The sequence below is a fragment of the Pan troglodytes genome, chromosome 3 (genome assembly GCF_028858775.2).
Source record: "Pan troglodytes isolate AG18354 chromosome 3, NHGRI_mPanTro3-v2.0_pri, whole genome shotgun sequence".
Taxonomy (NCBI): Eukaryota; Metazoa; Chordata; class Mammalia; order Primates; family Hominidae; genus Pan; species Pan troglodytes.
The window spans coordinates 153054814-153075676 of NC_072401.2; the positions used below are offsets into that span (position 1 = coordinate 153054814).

A 20863-nucleotide genomic window follows, 5' to 3' on the forward strand; every position below is an offset into this window, starting at 1 on the left:
ATGGTCTCAAACTCCTGACCTCAGGTGATCCACCCGCCTCGGCCTCCCAAAGTGCTGGGATTACAGGCATGAGCCACCGCGCCTGGCCTATTACTTTTAAACTGTTTATATGTTTCTTTCAAGCATCCCAATATTTTAAGTTGCAAGAGAGCAGTAACATTTTAATAGTTCATTGAATTCTGCCTCCACAGACCTAGCACCCTACAAACAATTGGCACAGAAAACAAAAGGCACAGTGAAGATTTCTGAGGTAGATGTTGTGGTGTACCATCCAGACCCCCCTTTAGAACTGAAGCATTCATTCCCTTAGCAGCTAGGAGTGTTGGCTGCTGAGAGTTCACAGCTAAGTCTTATCCCAAGAACTGCCAACACAGCCACCTCACCCAAGGTAATGCCCCCTCCTAGGAGGTGGCCTGCATCCAATGATGCAGACCTCTAAGAACGCATCCTTCTTAGCTCAGTACAGAAAGTCTCTGAGGGTCACCTCAGCTCCAGAGAAACTTGTGAGATAGGCTGTGGCCTCTGTTGCAAACGCATCACAGTTCAACTCTCCCTCTAACCAATCCTACTACCCACCCAAGAGCTGCTGATCCTGAGACCACTCTAAAATAAATTTCCTGCACAAAAATCTCTGTCTTAGAGTCTGTTTCCCAGGAAACTTGACTTGCAGTGCAGCTAACACTGTAACAGAAATGAAAACAAACAAACAAACAAAAAAACTCAGAAAAATTAACCAGATACTGGGTTCATTTCCTCTTTTCCATTTCTTGCTTTTGGAGAATCCTGTCCACCTTCTATCTCCTTGCTAGAGACAGGGTCCTGTTTCTTCCAGTGCCCTCAACCAGCCACTCCTCAACACCACAGGCAGAAACCCCAGAAACCCTGCTCTCCCAGGACAGCAGGGGGCGCCGCAGACCCCAGTTCCTCCCCTGGGTCCTGCAGCTGCACTTCTGAAGTCTGGTCCCTTCAGGATCTGGCAGGGGGTGAAGACCAAAGGAGAGGAGGGGGTGAAGCAGAGGAATCTACCTAGGAGGAGAAGCTAGTTCTGGCGGCTCCCCATTGGCCTCTTCCTGGGAGCCTGAGTCCAGGAAGCAGGAAGCGCTCGCTGGCTCTGAGGACAGAGACATGGGCCCTGCTGGCTGTGCCTTCACGCTGCTCCTTCTGCTGGGGATCTCAGGTGAGCGCCAGGGTGGGGTTGAGAAGGCAGAGGCAGAGGATTTTTACTAAAGAGGGCATCATACAGAACAATGTGACACTTCACCCATGGGATGTTAGTTATGAGTAGCACAGCCTGAGAAGGTCCTGAGAGGCTACTATATACCCAGCACCATTCCAATTTTCCCGATTGGAAATAGCAGTACACACACACACCCACAAGATTCCTATCTTCGTGGGACTTATAATCAATGCACATATTAAATGTGTAAATTATAAGGCTTGTTAGAAGGTAATAAGTACTATGAAAGGAAAGGGGCATCTGAAGTACAGGGGCAGGAGTGTTGCAATCTTTAGAAGGGTAGTTAAAGAAGGCCTCACCAAGAAGGAGTCATTTGAGCAGAACTGAAGGGGATAAGTAAATTAGCTAAGAGGATCCAGGAAAAGAGCATCTCAAGCAGAGGGAACTGGAAGAGCAAACACTATTCTATGGTTTCAGGTATATGCTTGTTCATTTATTTTTCTGGTCCACAGGGATTTAAAGGAAGGGTATACTGGCCAGGCACAGCGGCTCATGCCTGTAATCCCAGCACTTTGGGATGCCAAGGCGGGCAGATCACCTGAGATCAGGAGTTCAAGACCAGCCTGGGCAACATGGTGAAACCCCATCTCTACAAAAAATACAAAAATTAGCCGGGCGTGGTGGCTGGCCGAGGCAGGAGAAGTGCTTGAGCCTGGAAAGTGGAGGTTGCAGTAAGCCAAGATAGCGCCACCGCACTCCAGCCTGGGCGACAGAGTAAGACCCCGTCCCCCCAAAAAACAGAAAGGGTATGCTGAGAGAGCAAAAAACTCAACAGGTAGCAAAGAAGAAAGATACACAAATACTACAAAATGCCAATTCAGTTAAACCAAATAGCACAAAAGTAAACAGCTTGCAACCTCAACCACATCTGAGGGCATCACTGTATTTATAAACTAACATACTTCATATTCCTGATGGTGACCTTGAATCAAGTAAAAGCTAAATTTGAATCTTCATAGAGCATTTTTTTTTTTTAAGAGACAGAGTCTCACTGTGTCACCCAGGTTAGAGTGCAGTAGTGCAATCATAGCCCACTGCAACCTCAGACTCCTGGGTTCAAGCAATCCTCCCACCTCAGCCTCCCTAGTAGCTGGGACTACAGGTGTGCAACCACACCTGTTGTGTTTGTGGCCCAAAAGAAGAAAAAAAAACCCTGACTAGTATTTAGGAAGTGATTTGTGAAAAGTAAGAAAAGTCTCTAATATAGCACCTGTCTCCAACATTCCTTTTTCTACTTCTGTGCCTTGTCTCTGGTCATCCCTAGTTTGAGAGTCCCATGTGACCTAGGGTTTCCTTCTGCCCTGCCTATCTCACCACATTTTTTTCCTTTTCTTTTCAGACGGGGTCTCACTCTCTCACCCAGGCTGGAGTACAGTGGCATGATCTAAACTCACTGCATCCTCCACCTCCCGGGCTCAAGCAATCCTCCTGCCTCAGCCTCCCAAGTAGCTGGGACTACAGGCATGCACCATCATGTCAGGCTAATTTCTTTATATTTTTTGTAGAGATGGTGTTTGGCCATGTTGCCCAGGCTGGTTTTGAACTCCTGGACTTGAGCAATCCACCCACCTCAGCCTCCCAAAGTGCTGGGGTTATAGGCGTGAGTCACCGTGCCCAGTCAATCTTACCACTTTCATTTGTCTATTGGTTCATTTATGTAGTCATGCAAATATTCACTGAGAACCTGTCTGTGTGCTAGCTACCAGCTAGAGCTCACACTTGTATGTAGTGTGCTGTTGTCAGTATCCACCTCTCACTGACCAGGGAACATCCACAGATAAAGCTGTGGCCCAAGTATAGGCTGACCTGCCAAAGCCAGCACCCTGCAGCAGCATCCTGGCCATCTACAACACGTCTTGAGTATACAGGTCACCAGCACACTAGAGAAAGAAGAGAAACCTCGTCAGTGAGAGGTTGATACTGACAGCAGCACACTGCATACAACCGTGAGTTCTAGCTGGCAGCTAACACACAGACAGGTTCTCAGTGAATATTTGCATCACTTCATGAATGAACCAAAAGACAAATGAAAGTGGTAAGATAGGCAGGGCGGAAGGAAACCCAGGTCATGTCAGACTATCAAACCCGAAACAACTAGAGACAGGGCATAGAAGTAGAAAAAGGAAAGTTGGAGACAGGCACTATATTAAAGACTTTTCTTATTTTTTGCCAAATCACCTTCTAAATACCAGTCAGGAGATTTTTGTCATAAGTGTTTTTGGGTCATAAACACAATCTGAGCTCTAAGAGCCACTGCCGTGAGAGAAGCAACTTGTCATGTGGTGAGTGTCCCTATGGAGAGGCCCATGTGGAACCCGCATCTCTAGTCAACAGCGAAAAGACCCAAAGCCTACCAACGTGAGTTTGGACACAGATCCTCCCCAATAAGATGACTGCAGCTCACCGTGATTGCAGCTGCAGCTCACCTTGATTGCAGCCACATGAGAAACCTTGAGTCAATGGTACTCAACTAAGTCACACCTGATTCCTGACCCATAAAAACTATGAGATAAATATTTGTTGTTTTAAGCCACTAAGCTTTATGATAACTTATTATGCAACAATTGATAACTAATACACACAGAAATTAAAATTCCAGGACTCTTCAATAACAACACTGAAATTTCAATGAAAATAAGCCAGATGTGGCGGCTTGCACCTGTAATCCCAGCTACTCATGAGGCTGAGGTAGAAGGATCACTTGAGCCTAGGAGTTCAAGGCTGCAGTGACCTATGATTGTACCACGCATTCCAGCCTGGGCGACAGAGTGAGACCCTGTCTCTAAAAAAAAAAAATTAAGTTTAAAAAAAAACTCAAAGAAAATAGAGTAATAACTTCAAAATGCTAAAAAAAATTTATTTCCAACTTAGAATTCTACCCATATGCAAACTATCAATCAAATGTGGGATAGAAGTAAAACATTTTCAAATACACAAAGCAGCAAAAATGTTACCTCTCATGCACATTTTCTCAAGAAGCCATAGGAGAATCTGCTCCACCAAAATAAAGGGGGAAAAACAGGAAAACACAGGATCCAGACAAAAGGGGAATAAAACACAGAAGAGAATCCCTAAGAAAGTCATAAAGGATAAAGCAAGTGCCAAGATGATGGCTGTGCAGCAGCCCAGATTAGAACAAGAGAGCAGAGGGCTCCAAAAAAAAGATAGTATTGATAGAATGCCTGACAAGTTTGAACAAAATGAGAGGAGATTTACACTTCTGGTGGAGAGCCTGGGGAATGAGACTGGTGATGGGTATAAAGATAAAAACAAAAAACCAAAGTGAGCCCACTTATCAACTCCAGGAGAAGCAAAACGTTTTATAAGAAATGTAATCACCCAATAGGACCCAGTAGTGAATAACGTTTACATAGTCACAAGAACAAACGCATTAAATACTGATCTAACAAAAAGTTACGATAACACTGGCTAGGAGGATGGGTGGAATGGAAGTGGGAGGTGGGGGGTAGACAGCGATGTGTAAGAAAGCTCAATCCTCACCTTCCACACTAGGAACTCAGGATTCTAAAACTGAAAAAGAAAAATCAAGAAACAGCTATATATAGGATTTCTTGAAAACACTTGAAAATTACTAAGAGCTAAAAGAGTTGAAAGTCATTGCCTCTAAATAGTTTGAACTGAGGGTGGTGGGGCAGAGAACTTGTTATTTATTTATTTATTTATTTTGTACATCTTATCAAATTACCTGGCATTTTAACTGTGTATATGTGTAACTGTGGTTATATTTTGCTTTAAAATTTTATTCAGAAATGAAGTTCTAGTGCTCAGAACAGAAATTAGTATGGACAATAAACAGCAATGTCTATTAAGCATACAGGTGATGGCTGAAACCATGGAGAATGGGAGAGGTAAATGAGAGAACCGGAGAGAAAATACAGGACAAAACTCCAGCCACAAGCCTCTAGGAAGAGACCGCAGAAAGAGTGGTCAGGGAAGGACGGGGAGGGAGAAAGAGAGGAAAGGAGACAAATCAACCCTAGTTGAAGTTGGAAGCATCATGGTTAATTCCCAGTTGGCTACCCTCCTTTCTTGACTAGAGACTTAGTGCTACATATAGGCAGCCTGTTCTGACCCAGCTGCAGGCCATAAGCAGGCCTCCTTTCTTTTCCCCATAGGACCTGGACTACTTTTTCATATACTGTGTGGCTGGGATCGATTAAAGTAGGTGACTCAAGGAAACGTGTGAAGTACTACGTGTCCAAAATCGTCATCCATCCCAAGTACCAAGATACAACGGCAGACGTCGCCTTGTTGAAACTGTCCTCTCAAGTCACCTTCACTTCTGCCATCCTGCCTATTTGCTTGCCCAGTGTCACAAAGCAGTTGGCAATTCCACCCTTTTGTTGGGTGACCAGATGGGGAAAAGTTAAGGAAAGTTCAGGTGAGAATGGGCAGAGAGAAGGGTTGTCTTATATGTCATCCTCTTGTACTCCAGAACATTCATATTCTAGGCACATCCTTACCATGGAAAATATTTTTCAACAAAACCAGATCAATCTAATGATATTATCTATAAGTTTTTAAATAAAATATCTTTTTTGACATTTATATTTTTATGTTATTTACTCTTGCATCTTGCAGAGTCTAGCTATAGCTGGAAGAGCAGATACTAACAATTTAAACACATAACTACCTCTCTCAAACAGAGGTTAATAAGACTAATTTAAAGTTTGGAGAGCGTCTAGTGTTTTTTAACTGTTTTTCAAGTTTTATGTCAACTCTTTCCCAGGTTGGAGTAGAGACAAGACAAGAACTGATCTAGAAGCAAAAAAAATGGGAAAGGAAGAAGTTTTAGAATCCTTTAGAATACTCATACCTTTACTCAATCAGAATTTATCAGAAGTACTCATTATTTAGAACAACGGCTCAATTAAAAAAAAAACCTCAAAGAAGCAGAAATAGTTTAGAATTACTGAGTTTTAGATTTAAGTGTACCAAAAGATCCACCCATAAGCAAATATGATTGGAAAGGCATTGTAAGCTGCTTTTGGATTCCCATTCAGAGACTTCTGCACATCATGACTGAATGCTGCCCCTGCACTTTTCCAGGTTGCTTTAATCTTTTGTTCCTGTCTTCCTCCACAGATAGAGATTACCATTCTACCCTTCAGGAAGCAGAAGTACCCATTATTGACCGCCAGGCTTGTGAACAGCTCTACAATCCCATCGGTATCTTCTTGCCAGCACTGGAGCCAGTCATCAAGGAAGACAAGATTTGTGCTGGTGATACTCAAAACATGAAGGATAGTTGCAAGGTCAGGGTTTGCTCTAGAGAATTTTTTTTTAAACATGAGATCTTAATTTGGATCCAGGTTTTCCTATCTGTAAATAACAGTGGATTGGGAGTCAGGAGATGAGAATAACTCTTATGTTACCCTGGACAAATCACTTAACTTCTATCTGTGAAATCAATTTCTTCAACTATAAGACTATTGATCTAGACCAATACTAACGACTGGTCATTGGATTTTTTTTTTTTTTTTTAAATTAGAGATAGAGCCTTGCTCTGTCACCCAGGCTGGAGTACAGTGGCATGATCATAGCTTACTACAGCCTCCAGCTCCTGGGTTCAATCAGTCATCCTCCCATCTCAGCCTCCTGAGTAGCTGGGACTACAAGCTCACACCTCACCAGGCCCACATACTTTTTTCATTTTTTTGTAGAGATGAGGTCTCACTATGTTGCCCAGGCTGATCCCAAATTCCTGGCCTCAAGCAATCCTTCCTCCTTGGGTTGCTAGACTTTTATAGACCTGTATATTTTCATAAGTATATTATGAGGTTGAAGCAGAATTGCCAACTTTTAAATTTTTTCAAGTAAGAACATTTCACTCTATACCTAAAAGATGTCGTTCTATTGTCTCCTGGTGATAACTGATGAAAAATCAGCCATTATTTGCATCGTCATTCCATTGAGTGTAATGTGTTGTTTTGCTCTGGCTGCTTTCAGTATTTTTTCTTTACCTTTGATTGTCAGCAGTTTGAATATGATGTACTAGGTGTGGTTTTCTTTGCATTTATCCTATTTGGGGTTCACTGAGTTTTTGGTTTTTTAAATCTATTCTTTAACATATTTCACCAACACTTGGAAATTTTTCAGTAATGATTTCTTCAAAAACTATTCTGCCTCATTTCTCTCTCCTCCCCTTCTAGATGAAACCATAAACTTGTTAAGTTATACCTTTTGGTATTTTCACACAAGTCCATTTTATTTTTATGTTTTTCTCTCTGTTCTTCAAATTGGATACTTTTAAATTGATCTGTATTGAAGATCACTGCCTCTTTCTGCTGTCATTTACATTTTAAGTCCATCTAGTGAAGTTTTTATTTCAGACATTTTATTTTTTAGTTATAGAATGACCATTTGGTTTTATTCTCTCCTGTCATCCACATATACTTTCTAGATCTCTGCCAAGATTTTCTAACTGTATATTATAAATATTTTCCTTTACATGTGTTGATCACAGTTATAATAGTTGCTTTAAATCCTTATCTGCTAATTCCAAAATCAATCTGAGTTATCTCAGGGATATTCTCCAACAATTGCTTTTTCTCATGAGTGGCATTTTCCAGTTTATCTTGGAAAACATTTTCCTGTTGTTTTGTTTACTTTAATATCTAATCATTTTGGAATATATCCTGGACAATGTCAATAGCATGGTGTAGGGAGTACAGATTGTTATGCTTCTCTAAAGAATGTTGATTTCCTGTTTCAACGGGAAGTCAACTTGGCTGACCTCAAAATCCAAACTGGATCTCTCCTGTGATAGGCATCAGCAGTTATTTTAGCCTTAGCTGAGCTGCTTGGAGTCTAACCTGCACACATATGTAATTCAGGGTGTATTCAGAAATTTGAGCAGAGTTTATGTGCAGAACTTGGGACTCTCGCTCTGTGGCTGTCTCCTTTCTGGTATATTTCCTTTCACTTTCCAACTGCTAAGGCAGCTCTGAACTCTATCCTCTAATTCCTCAAGTCAGTAAGACTGTGGGTTTCTTTTTAAGTTCCAGACACTATGCATGATAATGACTGGGGCCTGCTTTAAGGGAAAAGCCATTTTTTAAAAAAAGAGTGTCATTCTTTTCTTCCAAGGATTCACTCTAGTTTCTGCCTGCTATTGGCCACTCTCCACTGCCTTCAGAGAGTAGCCTTTTATATGCTGTCCACAATTTATAACTGTTACCCGAAGCAGAGTTTGTCAGAGACAAGTCACTCCCATAAGAAATTTTAAAAACAGAAAGAGTCCTAAGAAGAGCGGAATATACTTTCCTCTTAAGTGCCCATGGAACATTCTCCAGAATAAACCATATGCTAAGCTGTAAAACAAGCCTCAATAAAGTTGGAAGGATTAAAATTATACAAAGTATATTTTCTAATCACAATGGAATGAAATTAGAAGTAAATAAGAGAGAAATATGGAAATTCACAAATATGTGGAAAGTAACACACTGCTAAATTAGGAAATATTTTGAGATGAATAAAAATGAAGAAACAACATATCAAATCTTATGGAAGCAGCTAAAGCAGTGCTTAGAGAGAAATTTATATCTATAAATGCCTACGTTAAACAATATATCTCAAATCAGTAACCTAATCTTCCATACAAGACACTGGAAAAAGAAGTTCAAGACCAGCCTGGGCAACATAGTGAGACCTTGTCTCTACTAAAAATTTAAAAAGTTAGCTGGGTATGGTGCACAAGCCTGTAGTCCCAGCTACTTAGGAGGCTGGGGCAGGAGGATCCCTTGAGCCCAGAAGTTCACATATGTAGTGAGCTATGATCACACCACTGCACTCCAGCCTGGACAACAGAGCAAGACTCTGTGGCTCTGTCTCTTAAAAAAATATATATACATAAATAAAACTAAAAAAAAGGCTGGGTGTGATGGCTCATACCTGTAATCGCAGCACTTTGGGAGGATAAGGTAGGAGATTTTTTTTCAGCCCAGGAGTTCGAGACCAGCCTGGGCAATACAGTGAGACCCTATCTCTAAAAAAAAAAAAAAAAAATCAGCCAGGCATGGCGGTACACTTGTGGTCCCAGCTACTTGGGAGGATTGCTAGAGCCCAGGAGTTCAAGGCTGCAGTGAGCTATATTTGCACCACTGTGCTCCAGGCTGGGTGACACAGCGAGACCCTGTCTTAAAGAAAAAAAAAAAACAAAACAAAAAAACAACTAAACCTAAAGAAAAATACAAAGAAGGAAATAAGGGATATAGTGGAAATTACTGAAATAGAGAACAGAAAGACAATAGAGAAAATAAACAAAAGCAAAAGTTGGTTTTTAAAAAGATCAATAAAATTGAAAAAAAACTTTAGCTAAACTGAGCAAGAAAAAAAAAAGACTGAAATTACTAAAGTTAAAAATAAAACTGGGACATTACTACCAACCTTACAGAAATAAAAAGAATTTGTAAGACACTACTATGAATAACAGTATGCCAAAAAATTAGATAACTAAGATGATATGGACAAATTCCTAGAAACACACAAACTACCATAACTTACCTAAGAAGAAATAGATGGTCTGAATAAACCTAATAAAAAGTAAAGAGATTGCATTTGTGATTAAAAAAAAAAAAATACCAACAAATAAAAGACCAGGTCCAGATAGAATTCATTGATGAATTCTACCAAACATTTAAATAATTAATCCCAATTCTGGCCACAGGCAGTGGCTCATACCTGTAACCTCAGCACTTTAGGAGGCCAAGGCGGGCAGGTCACTTGAGGCCAGGAGTTCGAGACGAGCCTAGCAAATGTGGCAAAACCCCGTCTCTACAAAAAATACAAAAATTAGCCAGGCATGGTGGCACGTGCCTGTATTCCCAGCTACTCGGGAGGCTGAGGCATAAGAATCACTTGAATCTGGGAGGCAGAGGTTGCAGTGAGCCGAGATCGCGCCACTGCACTCCAGCCTGGGTGACAGAGTGAGATTCTGTCTCAAAAATAATAATAATAATAATAATAGTAATTAATACCAATTCTACACAAGTTCTTTTGAAAAATAAAAGAGGGGATTGGGCACAGTGGCTCACACCTGTAATCCCAGCACTTTGGGAGGCCGAGGCAGGCAGATCACCTGAGGTCAGGAGTTTGGGACCAGCCTGGCCTACATGGTAAATCCTTGTCTCTATTAAAAATACAAAAATTAGCTGAGTGTGGTGGCTCATGCCTGTAATCCCAGCTACTGAGGAGGCTGAGGGAGGAGAATCACTTGAACCCGGGAGGCAGAGGTTTCAGTAAGTCAAGATCATGCCACTGTACTCCAGCCTGGGTGACAGAGCAAGACTCTGTCTCCAAAAAAAAAAAAAAAAAAAAAAAAAAAAAGAGGGAACACTTCCCAACTCATTCGAGATCAGTATTACTGAGACCAAAACCTGACAAAGGCATCACAAGGAAGCTATAGACCAGTATCTTTTATGAATAGAGGTGCAAAAATCCTCAATGAACCAAATCCAACAACATACAAAAAGGACTATATATACCTGAATGCCGATTTCATGTTTCAGCAGGAAGCCAAGTTGGCTGACCTCAAAATCCAAACTGGGGGTAATTACAAATGGGTATGTGGGTTCTTTTTAGGATGTGGTGACTCAAGCCTTGTAATCCCAGCACTTTGAGAGGCCAAGACGGGAGGATCACTTGAGGTCAGGAGTTCAAGACTAGACTGAGCAACATAGTGAGACTTCGTTTCTACAAAATATTTTAAATATTAGCCACCTGTAGTCTCAGCTACTTGGTAGGCTGAGGTGGGATGATCACTTGAGACCGGGAGGTCGAGGCCACAGTGAGCAGTGTTTGTGCCACCACATTCCAGCCTGGGAGACAAAGTGAGACCCTCTCTCTTTTTTTATTTTTCAAAAAATAAAAAATAAAAAGGATATACCATAAACAACTGGGATTTATCCCAGGAAACTTAGGTTGGTTTAAAATCCAGAAATTAATCAATGTTAATATACCATGTTCTTAGAATAAAGAGCAAAAACCATATGATCATGTCAATAAATATGGAAAAAACATTTGACAAAAATCCAACAACGCTTCACATTAAAAAAAAAAAAAAACATTCAACAATGAGATGAGTGGAGTTTTTCAACTTGATCAAGTGCAACTACAAAAAAAACCCACAGCTAAAATACTTCGTGGTAAAATACTGTATGCTTTTACCATAAGGTCAGGAAAGAGACAAGGATGTCTATTCTTGTCATTTCTATGCAACACTGTACTGGAGGTTCTAGCCAGAATTAATAAGCAAGAGACAAATAAAAAGACATCCAGATTGCAAAGAAACAGTAAAACTATCTCTATTCACAGATGACATGATTTTATAAATAGAAAATCTAAAGGAATGCCACCCCCAAAAAATTAGAACTAATAAACACATTCAGCAAAACTGAAGGATATAGGGACAATATACTAAAAGCAACTGTAGGCTGGGTGCAGTGGCTCAGGCCTGTAATCTCAGCACTTTGGGAGGCCAAGGCAGGTGGATTGCTTGAGTTCAGGAGTTCGAAACCAGCCTGACCAACATGGTGAAACCTCGTCTCTACTAAAAATACAAAAACTTGCTGGGCGTAGTGAGCTGAGATCTCGCCACTGCACTCCAGCCTGGGCGGGGCAACGAAGCGAGACTCTGTCTTAAAAAAAAAAAGAAAAAAAGAAAAAAGCAACTGTATTTCTATGTAGTTGCAATGAATAGTCTAAGGAAACATTTAAGAAAACAATATTCCATTTATAATAGTTTTAAAAAGAATAAAATAGGAATAAAGTTAATATTGTTTAAATTGCAGTATTCTCCAAATGGATCTACAGATTCAATGTAATCCCTATGAAAACCCAGCTGGTTTCTTTGCAGAAATTGGCAAGCTGATCCTAAAATGCATATGGAAATTCAAGGGGCCCAAAACAATCTTGAAAAACAAGAAACAAGTTGAAGGACTCACATTTTTCATATTTCAAAACTAACAGTAATCAAGCCAGTGTGGTACTAGCATAAGGAGAGACATCTATAGATCAATGAAATAGGATTGAGTGAACAGAAATAAACCCTTTTATGGTCAATTAATTTTAAACATTGGTATTGAATCAATTCAATGAACAAATAATAGTCATTTCAACAAATGATGCTGGGACAAGTAGACAACCACATGCAAAAGAATAAACTTGGACCCTGACCTCACCATATACCAAATTAACTCAAAATGGATCTAAGACCTAAATATAAGAACTAAACTATAGCACCTTTAGGAAAAAACATATAGGTAGGTCTTTGTGACCTTGATTAGGCAACATTTTCTTAGATATGTTATCAAAAGCATAAGCAACAACAAAAAAAGTAGATTAGAGTTCTTCAAAATTCAGAACTTTTATGCTTCAATGGACACCATTAACAAAGTAAAAAGGTAGCCTATGAAACGGAAGAAAATATTTGCAAATCATATATGTAAGGGATCTGTATCTAGAAAAAAGAACACTTGTAACTCGATCATAAAAAGAGCACAATTTTTAAAAGAGCAAAGAATCTGAATAGATATTTTTCTAAAGATATACAAATGTCCAACTGGTATAAAGATATGCAAATGTAGAGAAATTGGAGCCTTCTAACACTGTTGGTGGTAATATAAAATGGTGCAGCCTCTTTGAAAAACTGTTTGGCAGTTCCTCACAGGTTAAACATAGAATTACCATATGACCCAGAAATTCCACTCCTAGGTATATGACCAAGAAAGATAAAAATATGTCCATACAAAAACTTGCACATGAGCTGGGCACAGTGGCTTCCACCTGTAATCTCAACTACTCAGAAGGCTGTGGCAGAAGGATCGCTTCAGCCCAGGAGTTCAAGACCAGCCTGGGCAAAACAGGGAGACCCCATCTGTAAATAAACAAAGAAAAAACCGGTACACAAGTGTTCACAGCAGCATGATTATTATTTTAGAAACAGGGTCTTGCTCTGTCACCCAGGTTGGAGTGCAGTGGTAGGATCATAGTTCATTGTAAACTTGCCTCAAGCAATACTTCTGCCTCAGCTTCCCGAGTGGTTGGGATGACAGGCATATGCCACCATAGCAGCTATTTATTTATTTATTTGTTTTGAAGAGACAGGGTTCCACTAGGTTGCCCAGGTTGGTCTCAAATGCCTGGCCTGATTCTCCTGCCTTGGCCTCTCAAGGCACTAGGATTACAGACATGAACCATCATGCTGGGCCATAGAAGCATTATTTATAATATAATAGCCCAAATAATGGAAGCAATCACAATGTCCATTAGGTAATGAATGCAGAAACACCAAGTGGTACATCCATACAATGGAATATTATTCAGCCCTAAAAGGAGTGGAGTACTGATACAACATGAAGGAACCTTGAAAAGAATGTGCTAACTGAAACATGCCAGACACAAAAGGCCAGATATTACATGATTCCATTTATATGAAATGTCTAAAATAGGCAAATCCATAGAGGCAGAGAGTGGACTACTGGTTGGCCTAGCTGGGAGGGTTGGGAAGAAATGGGGATAATTACAAATGGGTATGAGGTTTCTTTTTAGGGTGATAAAAATGTTCTAAAATGGGTTGTGGTGATGGTTGTACAACACTGTAAATATGCTAAAAACCACTGAATTGTGTAGTATGTGAATTATATGACAGTAAAGCTTTTACAATAAAGAAAGAGAACTAGACTAGAAGACTACTACCAACAACTATCACTATCATTTTAGGTAATGGATTACTTAATACTAAAAAAGAGCAGTTAGAACAGGAAATTAAGGCAGTTCATTCATTTGAATAAATTTATCTTTAGTGAAAAAATCATCCCATTAGTTTTATTTCTCTTTTTATCACAGACAAATATTTTGAAATTACTAATATATTTCACTAAGGTCTCTGACAATTTCAATTCTATGATTCTAAAATTCCTGTGATATCTCCCTAAAGCAGTGATTAGTCCAGCCCCCTGCAGGGTTCCACAGCTCCATGGGTCTCATGGCCCAGTTTTAAAGAATTCTCCACCCCTTATTACTACTCTCTTCTTTATGCCTCTTTTCACTATGCTCATTACCTTTTATTTCTTCCTTAGGGTGATTCTGGAGGGCCTCTGTCGTGTCACATTGATGGTGTATGGATCCAGACAGTAGTAAGCTGGGGATTAGAATGTGGTAAATCTCTTCCTGGAGTCTACACCAATGTAATCTACTACCAAAAATGGATTAATGCCACTATTTCAAGAGCCAACAATCTAGACTTCTCTGACTTCTTGTTCCCTATTGTCCTACTCTCTCTGGCTCTCCTGCGTCCCTCCTGTGCCTTTGGACCTAACATTATACACAGAGTAGGCACTGTAGCTGAAGCTGTTGCTTGCATACAGGGCTGGGAAGAGAATGCATGGAGATTTAGTCCCAGGTGCAGAGAACTCACAGGAGAGCCACTGCTAACCCTGGGTGACTTTATTTACAATTTGAAATGATTTTGTTTTTAAGGTTTTTGATTTTGGAAGTTTTGGGGTTGGAATGTGAAGAGTTAAGAAATAAAACTGCCACTTCTGTACATTCTTTGTCCCTGACTAATGCATCTTCCAAGACAGGAAGGATGTCCTCTATGAATAAGCATTTGTAGACACAAATTAAATAGCTATAAGACTAATGTGTCTTCCAAGGCAGGAAGATGTCCTCTATGAATAAGTATTTGTAGACACAAATTAAATAGCTACTACAGAGGCAGGCAAGTATCTGTGATGACACAGGAAAATATAATAAGGGTCTACCTCGTGCCCATGGGTTGCATCATGGGATTTTAGTCTATTATTTCTCACCTTCTCTATTATCTTTAACTTCCCTTCGAACCCTCCCTTTACTCCTCAACTGTAACAAGAGGGCTAATAAAAAATTCATATAAAGCCAATTCCAAGCACACTGCCTACGGATTAGCTAGCCCTGTTCCATAAGGAGCAGTAAAAAAAAGAAGAAAAAAAAAGAGATGCAAACATGGGTCAGGCATGTTGGCTCACACCTGTAATCCCAACACTTTGGGAGGCCAAAGATCACTTGTGGCCAGGGGATGAAGACCAGCCTGGGCAACACAGCCCCTGTCTCTACAAAAGAAATAAGAAATTAGCCAAGAATGGTGGCATGTGCCTGTGGTCTCAGCTACTTGGGAAGCTGCGGTGGAAAGATAGCTTGAGACCAGGAGTTCGAGGCTGCAGTGAGCTATCATCACATCACTGCACTCCAGACTGGGCAACAGAGCAAGACCCTGTCTTTAAAAAAAAAAGGAAAAGAAAAGAAGGAAGGAAATGCATATATGTAGTTCAGCCCTATATTTTTCTTAAGTTTTTACTTTTTAAAATACCAGTGTGACCTACTACGAACAATGGATTAATGCTATGATCTCAAGAGCTGAGGTCTTGGGTTTCAACAATCTGGACCTATCTAAGTGGTTTAACTTCACATCTATAAAAAAACACTTTAAATATTTGGAACAAAGGACATTATAGAAAAGAGCATTATATCCCATGCTTCCTTTGTTAAACAATCACACAACCTATCCTATTCCCTTCTATACCTAGGCTGCCAGAAACTCAGAGCTAACTTTTGAACTCAATTACAATCATTATCTTCACCACAGATTTTCTGGTATAATTCCATTCATACTTCTTTAAGTCATCCTTTATTTCTCATTTAAATGAACTTAAGTTTTATTGCATCTGTGTCTTTTACAAGATATGGATCCTTTTATAAAAAAAAAATTTGTTTCTGAAAGTTGACTTAAAGTAAGTACATTTTGGCTTACTTTAAGCTTTAAGCTACAGGTGGCTCACACCTGTAATCCCAGCACTTTGGGAGGCCAAGGAGGGTGGATCACTTAAGGTCAGGAGTTCAAGACCAGCCTGACCAACATGGTGAAACCCTGTCTCTACTAAAAATACAAAAATTAGCCAGGCATGGTGGCGGGTGCCTGTAATCCCAGCTACTCAGGAGGCTGAGGCAGGAGAATCACTTGAACTCAGGAGTTGGAGGTTGCAGTGAGCCACGATCCCATCACTGCACTCCAGCCTGGGCGAGAGAGCCAGACTCTGTCTCAAAATAAAATAAAATAAAATAAAATATAAAGTACATTTAATGGAAATACATTTAATAGAAAATAAGGGTAGACTGGCTGGGTGCGGTGGCTCACGCCTGTAATCCCAGCACTTTGGGAGGCCGAGGTGGGCAGATCACGAGGTCAGGAGATCAAGACCATCCTAGCTAACACGGTGAAACCCCATCTCTACTAAAAATACAAAAAAAAAATTAGCCGGGCATGGTGGTGGGCACCTGTAGTCCCAGCTACTCGGGAGGCTGAGGCAGGAGAATGGCGTGAACCTGGGAGACGGAGCTTGCTGTGAGCCGAGATTGCGCCACTGCACTCCAGCCTGGGCGACAGAGCAAGACTCTGTCTCCAAAAAAAAAAAAAAGTAAGGGTAGATTTGGAAACTTAAAATTCTTGCTAACCCTTATTAACCCCACCTGGGTTAGTAGCATCTGGATTGCCATTACAGCCTCCTAACTAGCATTTCCACATCCTTTCTTATGCCTTCCATTTACACCCAACTCCATTTATTCTCCTCCACAGCATTCAGATTAGTGTTTTAAAAATAAAAGTATTGTTTATAGTCCTCCTCTTTTCCCCCTGCTTATAGCACTTCAAAGGCATCCTCCTGCTGCTCACAGAGTAAGGACCAAATCCCTTATTGTGGCCTACAAAGTCCGGCCAATCTGACCCCAGCCTCTCTCTTCAGCCTCATTTGGCTCACTTTCCAGCCTATTCTCTATGCTTAAACTTCTTCAAACGTTCTAAGCACCCTTTCAGCACCAGACTTTTCCATCTACTATTCCCTCTCCCCTGCTGCCCTTGTCTAGTTAATTCTTACCGTGCCTTCAGATCTCAATTTACCCTTCACTTCCTCAAGGAAGCTATCCCCATCTCTCCTAACCAGGACAGGTCCTCCTAATTCTCATAGCACTATGGAACCCTCCTTTATAGAACTCAACATAGCTATAATTGAACATTCATTTATGTAGTTGTCTAATTAACGTATGTCTATCTTATCAAACTGTAAGTCCACGTAAGAATTTTTGTTTTTATCCACCAATGTATCCTAGTCTCAATAATTTGTTGAAAAAAATGAATGAGTAATAATTATCCATTCAGCTTGTCTCCCTAACTGTACTGTGAGAACCTGGATATTGTTTATGGAGGTAGCCCAGAACCTGACGCAATGTTTCGCACAAAGTAGGTTTTCAAATATCAGTTAAATACAAGTTAGTTTGAAATTGGAAGTAACTGTTCCACAGCATAGGATCTGGCAACATTTTTCTCATTAACAAAGAGTTGAAACTTAAAGGAAGGACCAGGCCATGCAACTGCAAAAAAAGGAATATCAAGAGAATAAGACATACGATCTCACTATCTTCATCACTACTGGGTGGATGCACCAAGGGTAGGCACCTAACGTAACAGTTGCCCAGGGGGTGGTGGGGCAGTTAGCCCAGCATGTTACCCAACAGATGCACTCAGTGTTGGACAACACAACAGACCCTCCTCTGGAGAAATCCAAATGTCAGTCATATAGTATGTCTACGTGCATTCAACAGTATTAAGTGCCCACCATGTACCAGGTACCATTCTAGGCATGGAGGACACTACAGTAAATATAACAAATCAAGCTGGGCTTCAAGTAGTTTACATTGCAGTGGAAGACAGACAATAACCAAATGCAAAATAAATTCATATTATAATAATGTCATGTACAAGAAAGCCTGATAATAAAATAGGAGAAGCAGATAAGAGTATCAGGATGGGAAATCCCACCTTAGACAGGGTGGTCAGGGAAGGTTCTCTGAGGAGGTGACATTTGATAGAGGCCTAAACAGAGGAGGGAAGCAAGGACTAAAAAAGTAGAGAAGGTGCGGTCGAGTAAACAGCGAGTACAAAGGTTCTGAGGTTAGGTGGGTGTGAGGAAGAACAGGCCGGTCAATGTGGCTGGGACACTGTGAGCAAAGGTGGAAAGGTGTATGAACTGAGACCAGAAAGAAAGGGAGCTGGGGCCAGGTCCTGCAGAAGCTACTAGGCCTCAGTAAGGACTCCGAACTTCATTCTCAGTGACATGAGAAGCCACTGGTGAAGTGAGAGCAAGGGAATGATGAAAGAACAGAAGAGTAGAGAATCCCACACCACTGCTCATGGGAATATGCAGAGGCCAGGAGGGGGCCAGGATGGCAAAGAGGGCAGTCAGATGGTAGCAGAGTCAGAACAAAAAGCAGAGAGAAAGAATCAGACACCAAGGCACTGAAGTAGAGCTGAGTGAAACAAGGACTGCTGTATCCTGAATATCATCAGTGAGTTTCCACATGAGGCTATGTGCTGTCTTACCGTCCCCTATTCTTTATCTGCACTGTCCTTAGAGTAAGGCCCCATTTACCAAGTGACTTGAGAAAGGTACAGCCCAAGTTTCTTACCTTTGACTTCGGAATTCATCACCAAAACAGCTAACTCACTTCCTGTTTGTTTTCTTCTTATTCAGACAAGTGTTCTCATTTTTTCATTCCATTTCCACCTCAAGGCTTTATTTCCTCTGTCCTCTACACCTGGAATACCTTTCTTTTGATAGCTCAACCCACTTATTTCTGCCCACTGATTAGAAAAGGAGGCAGTGAATATCTAAAAAACACATTAAAAGAACCCTAGAAAATGGTTTTTAGGCCGGGTGCAGTGGCTTACGCCTATAATCCCAGCACTTTGGGAGGCTGAGGCGGGCGGATCACGAGGTCAGGAGATCAAGACCATCCTGGCCAACATGGTGAAACCCTGTCTCTACTAAAACACAAAAATTTAGCCAGGCATGATGGCATGCGCCTGTAGTCCCAGCTACTCAGGAGGCTGAGGCAGGGGAATCACTTGAACCCAGGAGGCGGAGGTTGCAGTGAGCTGAGATCGTACCACTGCACTCCAGCCTGGCGACAGAGCAAGGCTCCGTCTCAAAAAAAAAAAAAAAAAAAAGAAAGAAAGAAAGAAAGAAAATGGTTTTTAAGAGTAATAGGGAAAAAAAGAGAATTTTAAAAAAATTAACAGGGAATAGGTAAACTGGATGGTATGCGATTTATAACTCATTGAAGCTATTTTTAAAACATGAACAGGGAGTTTCTCTCCTGCTTAAAGTATACAAATAATTCCTCATTTGTAATATATTTAGGGCTCTTCACAGATCTAAACGATTTCTGTGATTCTATTTCAAAGAAAAGCTCAACCTACCTATATACATTTTGTTTCAATTGCTAAGACATAAAATGAAAAGTTCAACCCCAAACATGAGATACAGCACCTGGTAACACATTACTGGAGGGAAAAAGATCAATAAACATTTGTGTGGGGGAGGGAGCCACTCAGAGTTGGCAGGCGGCCACCCAGTGTACACTTAGAGCCTGTCCCCTGCAGAAAATAAATAAATAAATAAATACACAATAAACATATGCATTCACAAAACAAACTTATTATTTACTGGTAACTAATCAGTAACACCACAAATGAGGAGGAAATAATAGGGACACCTTTACTTTTATGGGGCTCAATACAGCATTTCTGCCTTAAAAATGAATATAAATTTGCAGAATATTTTATTCTGTGGAATATCTGATTTTAATATGCTTCAATTTTCATTTCACACATCTTGAGAAATTTTAATTAAGGTGAGATTTTAACAAATAAAGGTTGCTAAAAATCCTATGAGCAATTTTTTTCCTAAATGTGGGGAAGATTTGTAAATTTAGTTATTTCCAGATCTTTTTCAATAGACTAGTTCAAATAATGACCCATTTTTTCCCTATATTCCACTAAACTGTAATGTTACCCCAAAAATGTGAGGACATTACAGAAAAAGGATTCAGAATAATAAAATGTCAAAGCTATATTTTGATATTATTTCGACAGTGAATGTTTTCTTTTCAGATGTTTCACTTCATTCTTCTGCCCAACTGTGTATAGTCTATCCACACACTAGAAATCAGCTCCCTGAGAACTTTTTAAAATATATTGCTTCAGGAAAAGGAGGAAGGGGAGGAGTCATTCAAAATAATCAGAAATCAGATTAATGTATTCTCGGCTATTAATAATTGAGAAGAAACATTCACTGTCTGAAGAATAAAAAAGATAGAAATCTTTAATGGAAATTCTATTTGCCTTCCAGGATAATTATCCTCAACCAACCTAAATTCTCTCCACTGTCTACTACTATGTAAGCCTTCATTTTCCATCTCCATGTAGTTGGATAAAGTAATTGGAATCTAGTCCTGTGGCACTTTGTGTGCCATTCTTATGACACTTAGCCCACATAGCCTTGTACTATAATTATCTCTGAACACCAAGGAGTGAAAAGAATAGGATAGGATGAGGGCCTATGGCTCCAGAAGGCTAATGCTACTCTGCTTTTAGTGAAAATTAGTGAGAAGAAGACAAATCTAGAGACAGTTGGGTAGTAGAAGCAAGATAACATATTGTTTGGATTTGGATGTAATTTAATGAATTGGATGTAGATGGTAGAAGGAAAAAATAAAGACAAAGAGAAATCAAGA

At 40.3% G+C, this 20863-nt stretch overlaps 2 protein-coding genes across 23 annotated transcripts in view; one reads left to right on the forward strand and one right to left on the reverse strand.

The window, feature by feature from the left end:
• Nucleotides 1–20863, reverse strand: part of SH3D19 (SH3 domain containing 19) — a 277157-nt gene that overhangs the window by 146919 nt on the left and 109375 nt on the right. The gene's annotated exons all lie outside the window — the stretch shown is intronic.
• Nucleotides 1030–14803, forward strand: PRSS48 (serine protease 48). Its single transcript, XM_009448406.5, has 3 exons — nucleotides 1030–1177; nucleotides 6344–6513; nucleotides 14338–14803. Exons 1-3 carry the CDS (start codon nucleotides 1126–1128, stop codon nucleotides 14722–14724), a joined length of 609 nt encoding a protein of 202 aa, XP_009446681.2. The 5' UTR covers nucleotides 1030–1125; the 3' UTR covers nucleotides 14725–14803.